The 20,708-nt window shown below is 61.6% G+C and overlaps 2 protein-coding genes across 2 annotated transcripts in view; both read right to left on the bottom strand.

The window, feature by feature from the left end:
- Positions 1–7,124: 7,124 nt before the first annotated feature.
- LOC125687828 (uncharacterized) overlaps positions 7,125–20,708 on the bottom strand; it is a 14,128-nt gene continuing 544 nt past the window's right edge. The window contains 4 exon segments of the mRNA XM_048933110.1: positions 7,125–9,331; positions 18,176–18,834; positions 18,836–19,054; positions 20,241–20,667. Coding sequence (XP_048789067.1) covers positions 7,846–9,331; positions 18,176–18,834; positions 18,836–19,054; positions 20,241–20,667 — 2,791 coding nt within the window. The 3' untranslated portion in view covers positions 7,125–7,845.
- Positions 9,591–16,179, bottom strand: LOC125687817 (uncharacterized). Its single transcript, XM_048933096.1, has 2 exons — positions 14,737–16,179; positions 9,591–12,187 (listed from the first exon to the last, which is right to left on the bottom strand). The coding sequence occupies exons 1-2, from the start codon at positions 14,970–14,972 to the stop codon at positions 11,071–11,073; spliced, it is 1,353 nt and encodes a 450-aa protein (XP_048789053.1). The 5' UTR covers positions 14,973–16,179; the 3' UTR covers positions 9,591–11,070.

The raw sequence follows: 20,708 nt of genomic DNA, 5'->3' as shown, positions 1-20,708 counted from the left end.
AACGGCCAACGAAAAAGCTCTTTTTCAGGCTTTCTAAAGGCTTTATGAGGAGTGTTTTTGAGGCTGCCGTCTGCCCTGGCCTTGAGCTGGGAGCTGGCAGCTTGCGGGCGGGCTCCCGAGTCAGCAGGGCTGGAGCCGGCGCATTGGCGGCACGGTTTGAACACCCTGCAGCCGCCCTCACAGCTGATGACAAGCTTTAAACAGCGCTTGGGACTCACAGCAGGGGAGAAACCGTCATCCGTGTTCATTGCGAAAGGGGAGCTTCCTTCTTGCTCAGATCAGATCACAGCATCAGCCGGGTTGGAAGGGACCCCAAGGATCGTGGAGTTCCAACCCCCTGCCTGGCAGGGCCACCAAACATCCACATTCAGATCTATGTGTCCCTACCTGTCCCTATGTGTCCCTATGGCATCCCTGTGTGCCCCTATGGCTCCTCATGTGTCCCTATGGTGACCTTATGTGTCCCAATAGCATCCTTTTATGTCCCTATGGTGTCCTCATGCTCCCCTATGGCTCCTCATGTGTCCCTATGGTGTCCTCATGTGTCCCTATGGCATCCCTGTGTGCCCCTATGGGGTCCTCATGTGTCTCTGTGGTGTCTTCATGTGTCCCTATGGCAGCCCTGCGTGCCCCTATGGCTCCTCATGTGTCCATATGGCGACCTTACGTGTCCCTATGGCAGCACTGTGTGCCCCTATGGCTCCTCATGTGTCCCTATGGTGTGCTTCTGTGTCCCTATGGCATCCCTGTGTGCCCCTATGGGTTCCTCATGCGTCTCGATGGTGTCCCTATGGTGTCCCTATGGCAGCCCTGTGTGTCCCTATGGCAGCCCTGTGTGCCCCTATGAATCACAGATCACAGAATCCCCCGGGTTGGAAGGGACCCCAAGGATCATGCAGTTCCAACCCCCTGCCTGGCAGGGCCACCAAACATCCACATTCACATCAGGTTGCCCAGGACCCCGTCCAACCTGTCCCTATGTGTCCCTATGGCATCCCTGTGTGCCCCTATGGTGTCCCTATGTGTTCCTATGGCATCCCTGTGTGCCCCTATGGGGTCCTCATGTGTCCCTATGGTGACCTTATGTGTCCCAATAGCATCCTTTTATGTCCCTATGGCTCCTCATGTGTCCCTATGGTGTCCCAATGTGTCCCCATAGCATCCTTATATGTCCCTATGGTGTCCTCATGCTCCCCTATGGCTCCTCATGTGTCCCTATGGCTCCTCATGTGTCCCTATGGTGTCCCTATGTGTTCCTATGGCAGCCCTGTGTGCCCCTATGGGGTCCTCATGCGTCTCTATGGTGTGCCTATGGTGTCCCTATGGCATCCCTGTGTGCCCTTATGGGGTCCCTATGTGTCCCTATGGCATTCCTGTGTGCCCCTATGGCTCCTCATGTGTCCCTATGGTGACCTTATGTGTCCCAATAGCATCCTTTTATGTCCCTATGGTGTCCTCATGCTCCCCTATGGCTCCTCATGTGTCCCTATGGCTTCTCATGTGTCCCTATGGCATCCCTAGTGTCCCTATGGTGTCCCCATGTGTCCCTATGGAGTCCCCATGTGTCCCTATGGAGTCCCCATGTGTCCCTATGGCTCCTCATGTGTCCCTATGGCATCCTTGTGTGCCCCTACGGCTCCTCATGTGTCCATATGGCGACCTTACGTGTCCCTATGGCAGCACTGTGTGCCCCTATGGCTCCTCATGTGTCCCTATGGTGTGCTTCTGTGTCCCTATGGCAGCCCTGTGTGTCCCTATGGGGTCCTCATGCGTCTCCATGGTGTCCCTATGGTGTCCCTATGGCAGCCCTGTGTGCCCCTATGGGGTCCTCATGTGCCCCACTGGTGACCTTATGTGTCCCCATAGCATCCTTATATGTCCCTATGGTGTCCGCATGTGTCCCTATGGCTCCTCATGTGTCCCTATGGAGTCCCCATGTGTCCCTATGGCTCCTCATGTGTCCCTATGGCATCCTTGTGTGCCCCTACGGCTCCTCATGTGTCCATATGGCGACCTTACGTGTCCCCATGGCAGCACTGTGTGCCCCTATGGCTCCTCATGTGTCCCTATGGAGACCTTATGTGTCCCTATGGTGTCCCTATGGCATCCCTGTATGCCCCTATGGTGACGTTACAGGTCCCTATGGCATCCCTGTGTGTCCCTGTGGCTCCTCATGTGTCCCTATGGCATCCCTGCGTGCCCCTATGGGGTCCTCATGTGTCTCTATGGTGTCCCTATGGTGTCCCTATGGCATCCTTGTGTGCCCCTATGGCTCCTCATGTGTCCCTATGGCGACCTTACGTGTCCCTATGGCAGCACTGTGTGCCCCTATGGCTCCTCATGTGTCCCTATGGTGTCTTCATGTGTCCCTATGGCATCCCTGTGTGCCCCTATGGGGTCCTCATGTGTCCCTATGGTGTCCCTATGGCAGCCCTGTGTGCCCCTATGGGTTCCTCATGCGTCTCGATGGTGTGCCTATGGTGTCCCTATGGCAGCCCTTTGTGCCCCTATGGCTCCTCATGTGTCCCTATGGTGTTCCTATGTGTCCCTATGGCAGCACTGTGTGCCCCTATGGCTCCTCATGTGTCCCTATGGTGTTCCTATGTGTCCCTATGGCAGCACTGTGTGCCCCTATGGGGTCCTCATGCGTCTCTATGGTGTGCCTATGGTGTCCCTATGGCATCCCTGTGTGCCCTTATGGGGTCCCTATGTGTCCCTATGGCAGCCCTGTGTGCCCCTTTGGGGTCCTCATGTGCCCCAATGGTGTCCCAATGTGTCCCCATAGCATCCTTATATGTCCCTATGGTGTCCTCATGCTCCCCTATGGCTCCTCATGTGTCCCTATGGCTCCTCATGTGTCCCTATGGTGTCCTCCTGTGTCCCTATGGCAGCCCTGTGTGCCCCTATGGCTCCCTGTGTGCCCCTATGGCTCCTCATGTGTCCCTATGGTTTCCCTATGGTGTCCCTATGGCATCCCTGTATGCCTCTATGGCTCCTCATGTGTCTCTATGGTGTGCCTATGGTGTCCCTATGGCAGCCCTGTGTGCCCCTATGGCTCCTCATGTGTCCCTATGGTGTGCTTCTGTGTCCCTATGGCAGCACTGTGTGCCCCTATGAATCACAGAATCACAGATCACAGAATCAGCCGGGTTGGAAGGGACCCCAAGGATGATGCAGTTCCAACCCCCTGCCTGGCAGGGCCACCAAACATCCACATTCACATCAGGTTGCCCAGGACCCCGTCCAACCTGGCCTTAAATGCATCCAAGGACGGGGCATCCACAACCTCCCTGGGCAGAGCTCATGGGGGCATTGGATGCTATAGGATCCCATAGGTGACCCCCACTGCCATGGGGTCCCCAAACCCCACTGTGGATGGGTGCTCTAGGATCCCATGGGTGCCTCCCACCGCCATGGGGTGCCCTGTATCCCATGGGGTCCCCTGTATCCCACAGAGATGGATGCTCTAGGATCCCATAGGGGGCACTGGGTGCCATAGGGTGCTATGGGGTCCTGCCTGGGGATGGGTGCTCTAGGATCCCATAGGTGCCCCCCACCGCCATGGGGTGCCCTGTATCCCATGGGGTCCCCTGTATCCCACTGGGATGGATGCTCTAGGATCCCATAGGGGTCACTGGGTGCCATGGGGTCCCCTGTACCCCACAGAGATGGATGCTCTAGGATCCCATAGGGGGCACTGGGTGCCATAGGGTGCTATGGGGTCCTGCCTGGGGATGGGTGCTCTAGGATCCCATAGGTGCCCCCCACCACCATGGGGTGCCCTGTATCCCAACAGGATGGATCCTATAGCATCCCATAGGTGCCATTGGGTGCCATGGGGTCCCATGACATTAGGGTTAGAACTTCCCCCTCACATCCAACCTCAATCTTCCCTCCTTCAACTCGGATCCATTTCCCCTCGTCCTGCTGTTGTCAGCCCTGTTGCAGAGTTTACTCCCCTCCTGGCTGTAGGTTCCCTTCAGGTATCCATAGGCTGCCATGAGGTCACCCCGCAGCCTTCTCTTCTCCAGGCTGAACAAAGCCCAGCTCCCTCAGCCTGTCCTCATAGGGGAGCTGCTCCAGCCCCCTCATCATCTTAGTCGCCCTCCTCTGGACCCTTTCCAAATCCCCCCATCCCCCATACCCACCCCATTCCCCCCTCACTGCCCCCTATAACGACCCCATTGCCCCCCAGCCCCCCTCATTGCCCCCCATTCCCCTCACTGCCACCTATAACGACTCCATTGCCCCCCCATTGCCCCCCACCCCCCCATACCCACCCCATTCCCCCCTCACCGCCCCCTATAACCACCCTAATGCCCCCCCAGCCCCCTCATTGCCCCCTATAACGACCCCAGTGCCCCCCATCCCCCCTTATTGCCCCCTATACAGCCCCCTGATCATCTTAGTCGCCCTCCTCTGGACCCTTTCCACAATCTCAATGTCTTTCTTGTACTGAGGGCTCCACACCTGGACACAGGACTCCAGATGGGGCCTCACAAGAGCCGAGTAGAGAGGGACGATCACCTCCCTGTCCCTGCTGGCCACCCCTCTCCTGATGGAGCCCAGGATCCCATTTGCCTTTCGAGCTGCGCACTGCTGGCTCGTGTTCAGCCTCTCGTCCATCAGGACCCCCAGGTCCTTCTGTGCCGAGCTGCTCTCCAGGACATACCATCCTGTCCTGTGAGTAACAGGATGCAGATGGTCAGCCCTGCTCCCTCTTATCTGCTGGCACGGCCAGGAAGATAAGAACTAAGGAGGTTCCTGCTGAGATCCCAGACCAGAAGCTGCCACTGCAAGGAGAGCTGACTGAACCACCTTGGGTTTGAGCTGTCACTGCAAAGACAGCTGACTCGACCGCTTTGAAGCATTGAAAAAGGGCCACCATCACCACGGTCGTCGTCGTCCTTCGTCATCGTCATCAACAGAACAGCAAGGCCTGACGACCCACCGCTGCTGAGGATCCAAGACGGAACTGCGAACCTCGCTGGATCCATGCTGCTGACTGCGTCCCTCTTGCTGCCTATAAAGACTCCTTGCTGCTTCTTTCCTATCTTTCCTATCGCCCTCCTTCCCTTCCCATCACCCTCATTCATAGCAGTGTCCGTCCTCCCCTTCCCCATCTCCCTAATTAAGATTTGTAATCAACTGCTCGGACCAACATTTGAACCGTTGCTTCTTAATCTCACGCCGGGTGTAGAGACAATAAAAGAACCTCCTCTGCCTCCCATAAATTGGAGCGAGACAGGAAATCCTTGTAGGACCACCAAATCCATCCACCATCAATGCCACCCACCAAACCACGTCCCTAAATGGGGCCATGGGACCTTTAGGGTCAGGAAATCCTTTTGGAACCACCAACGCCATCCATCCCCACCATGGCCGCCAACCATCACCCTAAATAGGGCCATGGAACTGTTAGGGTCAGGAAATCCCTCTGGGACCAACAAATCCATCCATGACCAGCATCACCCACCAAACCACGTCCCTGAATGGGATCATGGGGTGTTTAGGGCCAGGAAATCTTCTGGGTCTCCCAAGGCCATCCACCATCAATGCCACCCACCAAAACGCATCTCTAAATGGGATCATGGGATCTTTAGGGTCAGGAAACCCTTCTGGGACCATCCAGACCATCCATCCCCACCATGGCCACCAACCATCCCCCTAAATAGGGCCATGGGACCTTTAGGGTCTGAAATCCCTCTAGGATCACCAAATCCATCCATTACCAGCATCACCCCCCAAACCACGTCCCTAAATGGGACCACAGACCTTTAGGGTCAGGCCCCCCCCCTGGGACCACCAACACCATCCATCCCCACCAGTGGCAACCAAGCATCACCATAAATATGGCCAAGGAACTTTTAGGGTCCAAAATCCCTCTGGGACCCCCAAATCCACCCAACACCGGCATCACCGACCAAACCACGTCCCTAAATGGGATCATGGGACCTTTAGGGTCCGAAATGCCTCTGGGATCACCAAATCCATCCATGACCACCATCACCCACCAAACCACGTCCCTAAATGGGATCATGGGACCTTTAGGGCCAGGAAATCTTCTGGGTCCCCCAAGGCCATCCATCACCAATGCCACCCACCAAACCACATCCCTAAATGGGATCATGGGACCTTTAGGGTCAGGAAATCCCTCTGGGATCACCAAATCCATCCACCATCAATGTCACCGACCAAACCATGGCCCTAAATGGGATCATGGGACCTTTAGGGTCAGGAAACCCCTCTAGGACCACCAACACCATTGTTCCCCACCATTGGCCACCCACCACCCTAAATAGGGCCATGGCACCTTTAGGGTTGGAAAATCCCTTTATGACCACCCAATCCATCCACCACCACCATCACCGACCAAACCACGTCCCTAAATGGGATCATGGAACCTTTAGGGTCAGGAAATCCCTCTGGGACCACCAACACCATCCATCCCCACCATGGCCTCCAACCACCACCCTAAATAGGGCCATGGGACCTTTAGGGTCTGAAATCCCTCTGGAACCACCAAATCCATCCATTACCAGCATCACCCACCAAACCACGTCCCTAAATGGGACCACGGACCTTTAGGGTCAGGAAACCCCCCTGGGACCACCAATGCCATCCATCCCCACCATGGCCACCGACCATCACCATAAGTAGGGTCACAGGGCCATTAGGGTCTGAAATCCCTCTGGGACCCCCAGATCCATCCACCATCAATGTCACCCACCAAACCACATCCCTAAATGGGATCATGGAACCTTTAGGGTCAGGAAATCCCTCTGGGGCCACCAACGCCATCCATCCCCACCATGGCCACCAACCATCACCTTAAATAGGGCCATGGAACCTTTAGGGTCAGGAAATCCCTCTGGGACCAACAAATCCATCCATCACCACCATCACCCACCAAACCACATCCCTAAATGGGATCACGGACCTTTAGGGTCAGGAAATCCCTCTGGGGCCGCCAGGTCCACCCACCACCGATGCCCCCCACCCACATCCTGTGCTTTGACCCATCTCCTGCAGGACGTTGTTGCAGTGAGCGCAGCAAAGCGTCGCACCCACATTCATGCTGACAGGACACAGGTTGCTGCTGCCCGCACACGCGGACGGACACACGGAAACGCGGACGGACACACGGAAACGCGGACGGACACACGGACTCATAGATGGACAGATCGGTCGTGTTCTAGGAGGACCGTGGCGCTCCGTCCAGCAGGGGGCGCTGTTCGGCCCGCTGAGCGCAGCGCTCTGCTGCGAGCGCTGCTCGGAGCGCGGGGCTGCGGGGCGGTGCGGTGTCACTGCGGTTCGGTGTCACTGCTGGACCGGGCCGGTTCGGTGTCACTGCGGGGTGATGCGGTGTCACTGCGGTTCGGTGTCACTGCGGGGTGATGCGGTGTCACTGCGGTTCGGTGTCACTGCTGGACCGGGCCGGTTCGGTGTCACTGCTGTTCGGTGTGACTGCTGGACCGGAGCGGTGTCACTGCGGGCCGGTTCGGTGTCACTGCTGTCCGGTGTCGCTACGGGACCGGGCCGGTTCGGTGTGTCGCTGCGCTGCTGGGGCGGTTCGGTGTCGCTGCGGGCGTTGCGGTGTCACTGAGGGACCGGGCCGGTTCGGTGTCGCTGCGGTGCCGGGCCGGTTTGGTGTCGCTGGGGGGCGCTTCGGTGTCGCTGTGGGGCCGGTCCGGTTCGGTGTCGCTGCGGGCCAGAGTGATTCGGTGGCGCTGCAGGACCGGGGTGGTTCGGTGCTACTGAGGGACCGGGGCGCTTCGGTGTCACTGCGGTCCGGTGTCGCTGCGGGGCGCTACGGTGTCACTGCAGTGCCGGGCCGGTTCGGTGTCACTGCGGGACCGAAGCGGTTCGGTGTCGCTGCAGGACCGGTTCGGTGTCGCTACTGGGCGGTCCAGTGTCGCTGCGGGGCGCTTTGGTGTCGCTGCGGGACCGGTCCGGTTCGGTGTCTCTGAAGGGCGCTTCGGTGTCGCTGCGGTGCTTGGGCGGTTCGGTGCCGCTGCGGAACCGGATTGGTTCGGTGCTACTGAGGGACTGGGACGGTCCGGTGTCGCTGCGGGGCCGGTCCGGTTCGGTGTCACTGCGGGACAGGGGCGGTTCAGTGTCGCTGCAGGACCCGGGCGGTTCGGTGTCGTTACTGGGCGGTCCGGTGTCGCTGCGGGGCCGGTCCGGTTCGGTGTCACTGCGGGCCGGTTCGGCGTCGCTCCCGTCGCCCCGCTCACGGATTCCCCCCCGCACGGAACCGCCGTTATTGTTCCCCGCGGAGCTCCGTGCGGGGCAGGATGATGTCGGCGATGCGGGGCGGCGCGGCGGTGCCGGTATCGGTGCCGGTATCGGTGTTGGTCCCGGTGCCGTGAATCGGGTCCGGTTCCAGCAGCAGCGCGCTCTGCAGGGCCTGGAGCTGCGCGCTCCCAAAGCGGCCGTTGTGGTGCAGCCGCAGCCAGGGGTCACCTGTGGGAAACGGGACGGGGCGCTGGGACACGGAACCGGGACCGGAACCAGGACCAGAACCAGGACCGGAACTGGGATGCGGCACTGGGATGGGGCGCTGGGATGGGGCGCTGGGATGCAGCACCGGCATGCAGAACTGGGATGCAGCACCGGGACCGGCACCAGGATACAGAACCAGGATGTGGAATCAGGATGCAGAACCGGGATACGGTACCGGGATGCAGCACCTGGATATGGCACCAGGATGCGGAACCGGGACCGACACTTGGATACGGCACCAGGATGGGGCACTGGGATGTGGAACCGGGATGCAGCACCAGGATACGGTACTGGGATGCGGCACTGGGATATGGCACCAGGAGGCGGAACTGAGACTGGCACCGGGATGTGGAACCGGGATGTGGCACCGGAACCAGCACCAGGATGCAGAACCGGGACTGGCACGGGGATACAGCACCGGGATGTGGATCTGGGATGCAGGATGTGGCACCGGGACCGGCACCTTGATACGGCACCGGGATGTGGAACCGGGATGTGGAACCGGGACCGGCACCGGGATACGGCACCAGTATTGGGCACTGGGAAACGGCACCGGGATGTGGCACCGGGATACGGCAGCGGGATGTGGTACCGGGAAACAGCACCGGGACGCAGAACCGGGATGAGGCAATGGGACTGACACCAGGATACGGCACCGGGATGGGGCACAGGGATACGGCACCAGAACCGGCACTGGGATGTGGAACCGGGATGCAGTACTGGGACTGACACCTTGGTGTCTACGGCACCGGGATGCGGCACGGGGATGTGGAACCGGGACAGGGCACCGGGAAACGGCACTGCGATACGGCACCAGGACTGGCACCTTGATACGGCACCGGGATGCGGCACCGGGATGTGGTACCAGGATGTGGAACCGGGATGTGGAACTGGGATGTGGAACCGGGATACTTCCCTGGGTTGTGGCACTGGGATGCGAAACTGGGACGTGGCACCGGGATGTGGTACCAGGATGCGGCTCCAGGATGTGGTACCGGGATATGGCACTGGGATGCGGCACTGGGATGTGGTACCAGGATACGGCACCAGGATGTGGTACCGGTTTGTGGCACCAGGACCGACACCTTGATACGGCACCGGGATGTGGAACTGGGAAACGGTACCAGGATGCAGCACCGGGAAACAGCACCGGGATGGGGCACTGCGATGCGGCATTGGAAGTGGCACCGGGATGTGGAACCGGTTTGTGGCACTGGGACTGACACCAGGATATGGCACCGGGATGAGGAACCGGGACCGGCACCTTGATACGGCAACGGGAAACAGCATCGGGATGTGGCACCGGGATATGGCACCAGGATGTGGCACCGGGATGAGGAACTGGGACCGGCACCTTGATACGGCACCGGGAAACGGCACCGGGATGTGGAAGCAGGGATGCAGAACCAGGACAGACACTTAGATACGGCACCGGGATGGGGCACAGGAATGGGGAAGCGGGATGCAGCACCTGGATACAGTACCGGGATGCGGCACCGGGATATGGCACCAGGAGGTGGAACTGAGACTGGCACGGGGATGTGGCACTGGGATGTGGCACCGGGATGTGGCACCGGGATGTGGCACCGGAACCAGCACCAGGATGCAGAACCGGGACTGGCACTGGGATGCAGCACTGGGATGTGGATCTGGGATGCAGGATGTGGCACTGGGACCGGCACCTTGATACGGCACCGGGATGTGGAACCGGGATGTGGAACCGGGACCGGCACCGGGATGCGGCACCAGTATGGGGCACTGGGAAACGGCACCGGGATGTGGCACCGGGATACTTCCCTGGGTTGTGGCACCGGGATGCGAAACTGGGACGTGGTACCGGGATACAGATACGCAGAACCGGGATGAGGCAATGGGACTGACACCAGGATACGGCACCGGGATGGGGCACAGGGATACGGCATCAGAACCGGCACTGGGATGTGGAAACGGGACAGGGCACTGGGATGCGGCACTGGGATGCAGTACTGGGACTGACACCTTGGCACCTACAGCACCGGGATGTGGAACCGGGATGTGGAACTGGGAAACGGCACTGCGATACGACACCAGGACTGGCACCTTGATACGGCACCAGGAAACAGCATCGGGAAACGGCACCGGGATGCAGCACTGGGATGTGGAACCGGGATGTGGAACCTGGAAACGGTACTGGGATGCAGCACCGGGAAACAGCACCAGGATGGGGCACTGCGATGCAGCATTGGAAGTGGCACCGGGATGCGGAACCGGTTTGTGGCACTGGGACCAACACCAGGATATGGCACCAGGATGAGGAACCGGGACCGGCACCTTGATACGGCACCGGGAAACGGCACCGGGATGTGGAACCAGGGATGCAGAACCGGGACCGACACTTGGATACGGCACCGGGATGGGGCACAGGAATGGGGAAGAGGGATGGGGCACCTGGATGTGGAACCGGGATGTGGCACCGGGATACGGCACCAGGATGTGGAATCGGGATGTGGAACCGGGACCGACACCGGGATATGGCACCAGTATGGGGCACCGGGAAACGGCACCGGGATGCGGCACCGGGATACTTCACTGGGTTGTGGCACCGGGATGAGGCAGTGGGATGCGAAACCAGGATGCAGCACCGAGATACGGCAGCGGGATGTGGTACCGGGAAACAGCACCGGGATGCAGAACCGGGATGAGGCAATGGGACTGACACCAGGATACGGCACCGGGATGGGGCACAGGGATACGGCACCATAACTGGCACTGGGATGCGGAACCGGGACAGGGCACTGGGATGCGGCGCTGGGATGCAGTACTGGGACTGACACCTTGGTGTCTACGGCACCGGGATGTGGAACCAGGAAATGGCACTGCGATACGGCACCAGGACCGGCACCTTGATACGGCACCGGGATGCGGCACCGGGATGTGGTACCAGGATGTGGAACCAGGATGTGGAACTGGGATACTTCCCTGGGTTGTGGCACCGGGATGCAAAACTGGGACGTGGCACTGGGATGTGGAACCGGGATGCGGCTCCAGGATGTGGTACCGGGATATGGCACTGGGATGCGGCACCGGGATGTGGTACCGGTTTGTGGCACCGGGACCGACACCTTGATACGGCACTGGGATGGGGCACCAGGAAACGGCACCGGGATGCAGAACTGGGAAACGGCACCGGGATGGGGCACTGCGATGCAGCATTGGAAGTGGCACCGGGATGCGGAACCGGTTTGTGGCACCGGGACCGACACCAGGATATGGCACCAGGATGAGGAACCGGGACTGACACCTTGATACGGCACTGGGAAACGGCACCGGGATGTGGAACCAGGGATGCAGAACCGGGACCGACACTTGGATACGGCACCGGGATGGGGCACAGGAATGGGGAAGAGGGATGGGGCACTGGGATGTGGAACCGGGACTGGCACGGGGATACAGCCCAGGATACGGCACCGGGACCAGCCCTGGGATGTGGAACCGGTTTGTGGCACCGGGACCGACACCAGGATATGGCACCGGGATGGGGCACTGGGATATGGCACCAGGATGTGGAACCGAGACTGGCACCGGGATGTGGAACCGGGATGTGGCACCGGAACCAGCACCAGGATGCAGAACCGGGACTGGCACGGGGATACAGCACCGGGATGTGGATCTGGGATGCAGGATGTGGCACTGGGACCGGCACCTTGATACGGCACCGGGATGTGGAACTGGGATGTGGAACCAGGACCGGCACCGGGATACGGCACCGGGATGGGGCACTGGGAAACGGCACCGGGATGCGGCACCGGGATACTTCACTGGGTTGTGGCACCAGGATGAGGCAGTGGGATGTGAAACTGGGATGCGGCACCGGAACCAGCACCAGGATGCAGAACCGGGACTGGCACGGGGATACAGCACCGGGATGTGGATCTGGGATGCAGGATGTGGCACTGGGACCGGCACCGGGATACGGCACCAGTATGGGGCACTGGGAAACGGCACCGGGATGCGGCACCAGGATACTTCACTGGGTTGTGGCACCGGGATGAGGCAGTGGGATGCGAAACCAGGATGCAGCACCGAGATACGGCAGCGGGATGTGGTACCGGGAAACAGCACCGGGATGCAGAACCGGGATGAGGCAATGGGACTGACACCAGGATACGGCACCGGGATGGGGCACAGGGATACGGCACCATAACTGGCACTGGGATGCGGAACCGGGACAGGGCACTGGGATGCGGCACTGGGATACAGTACTGGGACTGACACCTTGGCAACTACGGCACCGGGATGCGGCACCGGGCTGTGGTACCAGGATGTGGAACCGGGATGTGGAACCGGGATACTTCCCTGGGTTGTGGCACCGGGATGCGAAACTGGGACGTGGCACCGGGATGTGGTACCAGGATGCGGCTCCAGGATGTGGTACCGGGATATGGCACTGGGATGCGGCACTGGGATGTGGTACCGGGATACGGCACCGGGATGTGGTACCGGTTTGTGGCACCGGGACCGACACCTTGATATGGCACTGGGATGTGGAACCTGGAAACGGTACCAGGATGCGGCACCGGGAAACGGCACCAGGATGGGGCACTGCGATGCAGCATTGGAAGTGGCACCGGGATGTGGAACCGGTTTGTGGCACTGGGACCGACACCAGGATGTAGCACCGGGATGAGGAACCGGGACCGGCACCTTGATACGGCACCGGGAAATGGCACCGGGATGTGGAACCAGGGATGCAGAACCGGGACCGACACTTGGATACGGCACCGGGATGGGGCACAGGAATGGGGAAGCAGGATGGGGCACTGGGATGTGGAACCGGGATGTGGCACTGGGACTGGCACCGGGATACGGCACCAGGATGTGGAACCGGGATGTGGAACCGGGACCGGCACCGGGATATGGCACCGGGATGGGGCACTGGGAAACGGCACCGGGATGCGGCACCGGGATACTTCACTGGGTTGTGGCACCGGGATGAGGCAGTGGGATGCGAAACCGGGACACGGCACTGAGATACGGCAGCGGGATGTGGTACCGGGAACCAGAACCGGGATGCAGAACCGGGATGAGGCAATGGGACTGACACCAGGATACGGCACCGGGATGGGGCACAGGGATACGGAACCAGAACCGGCACTGGGATGTGGAACCGGGACAGGGCACTGGGATGCGGCACTGGGATGCAGTACTGGGACTGACACCTTGGCAACTACGGCACCGGGATGCGGCACCAGGATGTGGAACCGGGAAACGGCACTGCGATACGACACCAGGACTGGCACCTTGATACGGCACCGGGATGCGGCACTGGGATGTGGTACCAGGATGTGGAACCGGGATGTGGAACCGGGGTGCTTCCCTGGGTTGTGGCACTGGGATGCGAAAATGGGATGTGGCACTGGGATGTGGAACCGGGATACGGCACCAGGATGTGGTACCGGGATGCGGCACTGGGATGTGGTACCGGTTTGTGGCACCGGGACCGACACCTTGATACGGCACTGGGATGCGGAACCGGGAAACGGTACCAGGATGCAGCACTGGGAAACGGCACCGGGATGGGGCACTGCGATGCAGCATTGGAAGTGGCACCGGTATGTGGAACCGGTTTGTGGCACTGGGACCGACACCAGGATATGGCACCAGGTTGAGGAACCGGGACCGGCACCTTGATACGGCACCGGGAAATGGCACCGGGATGTGGAACCAGGGATACAGAACCGGGACCGACACTTGGATACGGCACCGGGATGGGGCACAGGAATGGGGAAGAGGGATGGGGCACCTGGATACAGTACCGGGATGCGGCACCGGGATATGGCACCAGGATGCGGAACCGAGACTGGCACTGGGATGTGGAACCGGGATGTGGCACCGGAACCAGCACCAGGATGCAGAACCGGGACTGGCACGGGGATACAGCACCGGGATGTGGATCTGGGATGCAGGATGTGGCACTGGGACCGGCACCTTGATACGGCACCGGGATGTGGAACTGGGATGTGGAACCAGGACCGGCACCGGGATACGGCACCGGGATGGGGCACTGGGAAACGGCACCGGGATGCGGCACCGGGATACTTCACTGGGTTGTGGCACCAGGATGAGGCAGTGGGATGTGAAACTGGGATGCGGCACCGGAACCAGCACCAGGATGCAGAACCGGGACTGGCACGGGGATACAGCACCGGGATGTGGATCTGGGATGCAGGATGTGGCACTAGGGACCGGCACCGGGATACGGCACCAGTATGGGGCACTGGGAAACGGCACCGGGATGCGGCACCAGGATACTTCACTGGGTTGTGGCACCGGGATGAGGCAGTGGGATGCGAAACCAGGATGCAGCACCGAGATACGGCAGCGGGATGTGGTACCGGGAAACAGCACCGGGATGCAGAACCGGGATGAGGCAATGGGACTGACACCAGGATACGGCACCGGGATGGGGCACAGGGATACGGCACCATAACTGGCACTGGGATGCGGAACCGGGACAGGGCACTGGGATGCGGCACTGGGATACAGTACTGGGACTGACACCTTGGCAACTACGGCACCGGGATGCGGCACCGGGCTGTGGTACCAGGATGTGGAACCGGGATGTGGAACCGGGATACTTCCCTGGGTTGTGGCACCGGGATGCGAAACTGGGACGTGGCACCGGGATGTGGTACCAGGATGCGGCTCCAGGATGTGGTACCGGGATATGGCACTGGGATGCGGCACTGGGATGTGGTACCGGGATACGGCACCGGGATGTGGTACCGGTTTGTGGCACCGGGACCGACACCTTGATATGGCACTGGGATGTGGAACCTGGAAACGGTACCAGGATGCGGCACCGGGAAACGGCACCAGGATGGGGCACTGCGATGCAGCATTGGAAGTGGCACCGGGATGTGGAACCGGTTTGTGGCACTGGGACCGACACCAGGATGTAGCACCGGGATGAGGAACCGGGACCGGCACCTTGATACGGCACCGGGAAATGGCACCGGGATGTGGAACCAGGGATGCAGAACCGGGACCGACACTTGGATACGGCACCGGGATGGGGCACAGGAATGGGGAAGCAGGATGGGGCACTGGGATGTGGAACCGGGATGTGGCACTGGGACTGGCACCGGGATACGGCACCAGGATGTGGAACCGGGATGTGGAACCGGGACCGGCACCGGGATATGGCACCGGGATGGGGCACTGGGAAACGGCACCGGGATGCGGCACCGGGATACTTCACTGGGTTGTGGCACCGGGATGAGGCAGTGGGATGCGAAACCGGGACACGGCACTGAGATACGGCAGCGGGATGTGGTACCGGGAACCAGAACCGGGATGCAGAACCGGGATGAGGCAATGGGACTGACACCAGGATACGGCACCGGGATGGGGCACAGGGATACGGAACCAGAACCGGCACTGGGATGTGGAACCGGGACAGGGCACTGGGATGCGGCACTGGGATGCAGTACTGGGACTGACACCTTGGCAACTACGGCACCGGGATGCGGCACCAGGATGTGGAACCGGGAAACGGCACTGCGATACGACACCAGGACTGGCACCTTGATACGGCACCGGGATGCGGCACTGGGATGTGGTACCAGGATGTGGAACCGGGATGTGGAACCGGGGTGCTTCCCTGGGTTGTGGCACTGGGATGCGAAAATGGGATGTGGCACTGGGATGTGGAACCGGGATACCGGCACCAGGATGTGGTACCGGGATGCGGCACTGGGATGTGGTTACCGGTTTGTGGCACCGGGACCGACACCTTGATACGGCACTGGGATGCGGAACCGGGGAAACGGTACCAGGATGCAGCACTGGGAAACGGCACCGGATGGGGCACTGCGATGCAGCATTGGAAGTGGCACCGGTATGTGGAACCGGTTTGTGGCACTGGGACCGACACCAGGATATGGCACCCAGGTTGAGGAACCGGGACCGGCACCTTGATACGGCACCGGGAAATGGCACCGGGATGTGGAACCAGGGATACAGAACCGGGACCGACACTTGGATACGGCACCGGGATGGGGCACAGGAATGGGGAAGAGGGGATGGGGCACCTGGATACAGTACCGGGATGCGGCACCGGGATATGGCACCAGGATGCGGAACCGAGACTGGCACTGGGATGTGGAACCGGGATGTGGCACCGGAACCAGCACCAGGATGCAGAACTGGGACTGGCACCGGGATACAGCACTGGATGTGGATCTGGGATGCAGGATGTGGCACCTTGATACGGCACTGGGATGTGGAATTGGGATGGGGAACCCGGGAACCGGCACCGGGATACGGCACCGGGATGGGGGCACTGGGAAACGGCACCGGGATGCGGCACCAGGATACTTCACTGGGTTGTGGCACCGGGATGAGGCAGTGGGATGCGAAACCGGGACGCGGGGCACCGAGATACGGCAGTGGGATGTGGTACCAGGAAACAGAACCGGGACGCAGAACCAGGATGAGGCAATGGGACTGACACCAGGATACGGCACCGGGATGGGGCACAGGGATACGGGCACCAGAACCGGCACCGGGATGTGGAACCGGTTTGTGGCACCGGGACCGACACCAGGATATGGCACCAGGATGAGGGAACCGGGACCGGCACCTTGATACGGCACCAGGAAACGGCACCGGGATGTGGAACCAGGACAGGGCACTGGGAAACGGCACTGGGATGCAGCACCAGGATGTGGGACCGGGATACTTCCCTGGATTGTGGCACCGGGATACGGCAGTGGGATGTGAAACCGGGACACGGCACCAAGATATGGCACTGGATGCGGCACTGGATGCGGCACTGGGATACGGCACCAGGACCAGCACTGGGATGCAGAACCGGTTTGTGGCACCAGGACCGACACCAGGATATGGCACCGGGGATGCAGCACCGGGACTGACACCTTGATATGGCACTGGGAAACGGCACCTTGATACGGTATCAGGATACGGCACCAGGATGGGGCACTGGGATATGGCACCGGAACCGGCACCGGGATGTGGAACCGGACCAACACCTTGATACGGGCACCAGGGTACGGCACCGGGATGCAGCGCTTGGGATACTTGGATACGGCACCAGGACCGACACCAAGATATGGCACCGGGAAACGGCACCGGGATGGGGCATTGGGATGTGGAACCGGGACAAGGCACCGGGAAACGGCACCGGGATGCGGCACCGGGGACCAGCACTGGATGGGGAACTGATTTGTGGCACCGGGAAATGGCACTGCGATGTGGCACCGGGACCGACACCTTGATATGGCACCGGGGTGGTGCATCGGGGAAACGGCACCAGGATGCGGCACCGGGATACTTCCCTGGGTTGTGGCACCAGGATGAGGCAGGTGGGATGTGAAACTGGGACACGGGCACCGAGATACGGCACCAGGATGTGGTACCGGGGTGCTGGCACCGGGATGCAGAACCGGGATGAGGCAATGGGACTGACACCAGGATACGGCACCGTGGATGGGGCACAGGGATACGGCACCAGAACCGGCACTGGGATGTGGAACCGGGACAGGGCACTGGGATGCAGCACTGGGATACAGTACTGGGACTGACACCTTGGCAACTACGGGCACCGGGATGTGGAACCGGAACAGGGCACCGGGAAAACGGCACTGCGATACGGCACCAGGACTGGCACCTTGATACGGCACTGGGAAACGGCATCAGGATGCGGCACCGGGATGTGGAACCGGGATGTGGAACCGGGATGTGGAACTGGGATGTGGAACTGGGATACTTCCCTGGGTTGTGGCACCAGGACGCAAAACTGGGACGTGGCACTGGGATGTGGAACCGGGATGCGGCTCCAGGATGTGGTACCGGTTTGTGGCACCCGGGACCCGACACCTTGATACGGCACTGGGGTGGTGCATCAGGAAACGGCACCAGGATGCGGCACCGGGATACTTCACTGGGTTGTTGGCACCGGGATGAGGCAGTGGGATGCAAAACCGGGATGCGGCACCGAGATACGGGCAGCGGGAAATGGCACTGGGGTGCGGCACCGGGATGGGGCACCTTGATACGGCACCAGGATACGGCACCGGGATGCAGCACTGGGATACGGCACCAGGAAACGGCACTGTGATGCGGCACAGGGACCGGCACTGGGATGTGGAACCGGTTTTGTGGCACCAGGACCAACAACAAGATTATGGCACCGGGAAACGGCACCGGGATGCGGCACCGGACAGGGCACCGGGAAACGGCACCTTGATACGGCACCGGGACCAGCACAGGGATGTGGGACCAGCACAGGGATGTGGGACCAGCACAGGGATGTGGAACCAGGGCAAGGATATGGCACCAGGATGCGGCACCGGGACCGACAGCGGGACCGGCCCCGCTTTGTGCCCCCCCGCCTCCCCCTCACCTTCCGCAGCCGCTGCCACCGCCTCCCACCAGCACGCTCGGCTCCGACACTCGGGTCGATTTTTTCCCCGGCTCGCGTCCGTCCGGCTCCCATCGCGTGCAGCGTCTGCGCCAACGGCAGCGCGGGCCACCCCGCGCACCGCGCCTGGGAGGAGGGGAACCGCGGCGTCACCGCACGGCTGAGGGATGCGGGAGGGGGGGGGGGGGTTCAGCACCGGGGCTCGGGAGGCGTGGAGAGCTGCTGGTGTGAGGAGGGGTTCGCTGGGGGAGAGACAAGGGGTGAGGGGGGTCCAGGGCAGCAGAGGGGGGGATTGGGGGATGCAGGGTTTGAGGAGGGTGGAGGGGAGGACAGAGGGGGGCAGCGAGTGGGGATGGAGAGGGATGGGGTGAGGTGGGGTGGGATGGGATGGGATGGAGATGGGATGGGATGGAAATGGGATGGGGTGGGGTGGGGTGGGGTGGGATGGGATGGGGTGGGGTGGGATGGGATGGGATGGGGTGGGATGGGATGGGATGGGGTGGGATGGGATGGGATTGGGATGGGGTGGGGTGGGATGGGGTGGAGGTGGGATGGGATTGGGTGGGATGGATGGGGTGGGATGGGATGGGATGGGATGGGATGGGATGGGATGGGATGGGATGGGATGGGATGGATGGGGTGGGATGGATGGGATGGGGTGGGATGGGATGGGGTGGGATGGGATTGGGATGGGATGGGGTGGGATGGGATGGGGTGGGGATGGGATGGGATGGGATGGGATGGGATGGGATGGATGGGGTGGGATGGGATGGGATGGGATGGGATGGGATGGGATGGGATGGGATGGGATGGGATGGGATGGGATGGGATGGGATGGGGTGGGATGGGGTGGGATGGGGTGGGGTGGGATGGGGTGGGATGGGATGGAGGTGGGATGGGGTGGGATGGGGTGGGATGGGGTGGGATGGGGTGGGATGGGGTGGGATGGGGTGGGGATGGGGTGGGATGGGGTGGGATGGGATGGGATGGAGGTGGGATGGGATGGGATGGGATGGGATGGGATGGGATGGGATGGGATGGGATGGAGGTGGGATGGGATGGGGTGGGGTGGGATGGGGTGGGATGGGATGGATGGGGTGGGATGGGGTGGGATGGGTGGGATGGGGTGGGATGGGATGGGATGGAGGTGGGATGGGATGGGATGGGATGGGATGGGATGGGATGGGATGGGATGGATGGGATGGGATGGGATGGGGTGGGATGGGATGGGGTGGGATGGGGTGGGATGGGATGGGATGGGATGGGATGGAGGTGGGATGGGCTGAAGACGGAGCTCCCTTTCCCCGCTCACCTCCGCGGGGCGCCCGCAGCTCCTCGCAGTTTCTCGCCGTCGCCAGCACCCGGCGGCGCTGCTGGTCGCTCCCGGCGCACAACAGACGCGCCGTGTCCGATGAAACCCCCTGGGCCTGCAGCATGGCCTCGAAGCGCTCAGAGCCGAGCCGTCCGTCCAGCGCCCGCCCCAGCCGCTGCCCCGCCCCGCTCCGGGGTCGCCGCCATCCCGCACAGCCACAGCAGCAGCCCCCCTGCGCGACGCAGCGTGGGACCCCCCGCTGAGGGGTGGGGGAAGCCGGGCTGGGGGGGTCTGCAGGGTCCCAAGCGAGCGGGGAACACGGGGAGCGTTGGAGGAGCCGAGGGTTGAGGGCGTCCATCGGGGGGTGGGGAGGGGGTGGGTGGGGGAAGGGCTGTGCGGGGCGATGGGGGGCGATGGGGGGGCTGGGCTGAGATAAGGGGGTGTGGGATGGGGGGCTTGTGTGCGACC

This window comes from Lagopus muta, unplaced genomic scaffold (genome assembly GCF_023343835.1).
Source record: "Lagopus muta isolate bLagMut1 unplaced genomic scaffold, bLagMut1 primary scaffold_91, whole genome shotgun sequence".
NCBI lineage: Eukaryota > Metazoa > Chordata > Aves > Galliformes > Phasianidae > Lagopus > Lagopus muta.
The sequence above is the reverse complement of the archived record's forward strand: the minus strand, read 5'-3'. Positions and strand labels throughout refer to the sequence as shown.

Bases quoted from the DNA above. Each gene is read 5' to 3' on its own strand.
- LOC125687817 (XM_048933096.1), bottom strand. From the start codon at position 14,972: ATGGTGCCGTATCCCTGTGCCCCATCCCGGTGCCGTATCCTGGTGTCA. The intron at 12,188-14,736 runs GTGCCGGTCCCT...TGCCGTATCAAG, and splicing joins CATACTGGTGCCGTATCCCG to GTGCCGGTCCCAGTGCCACA.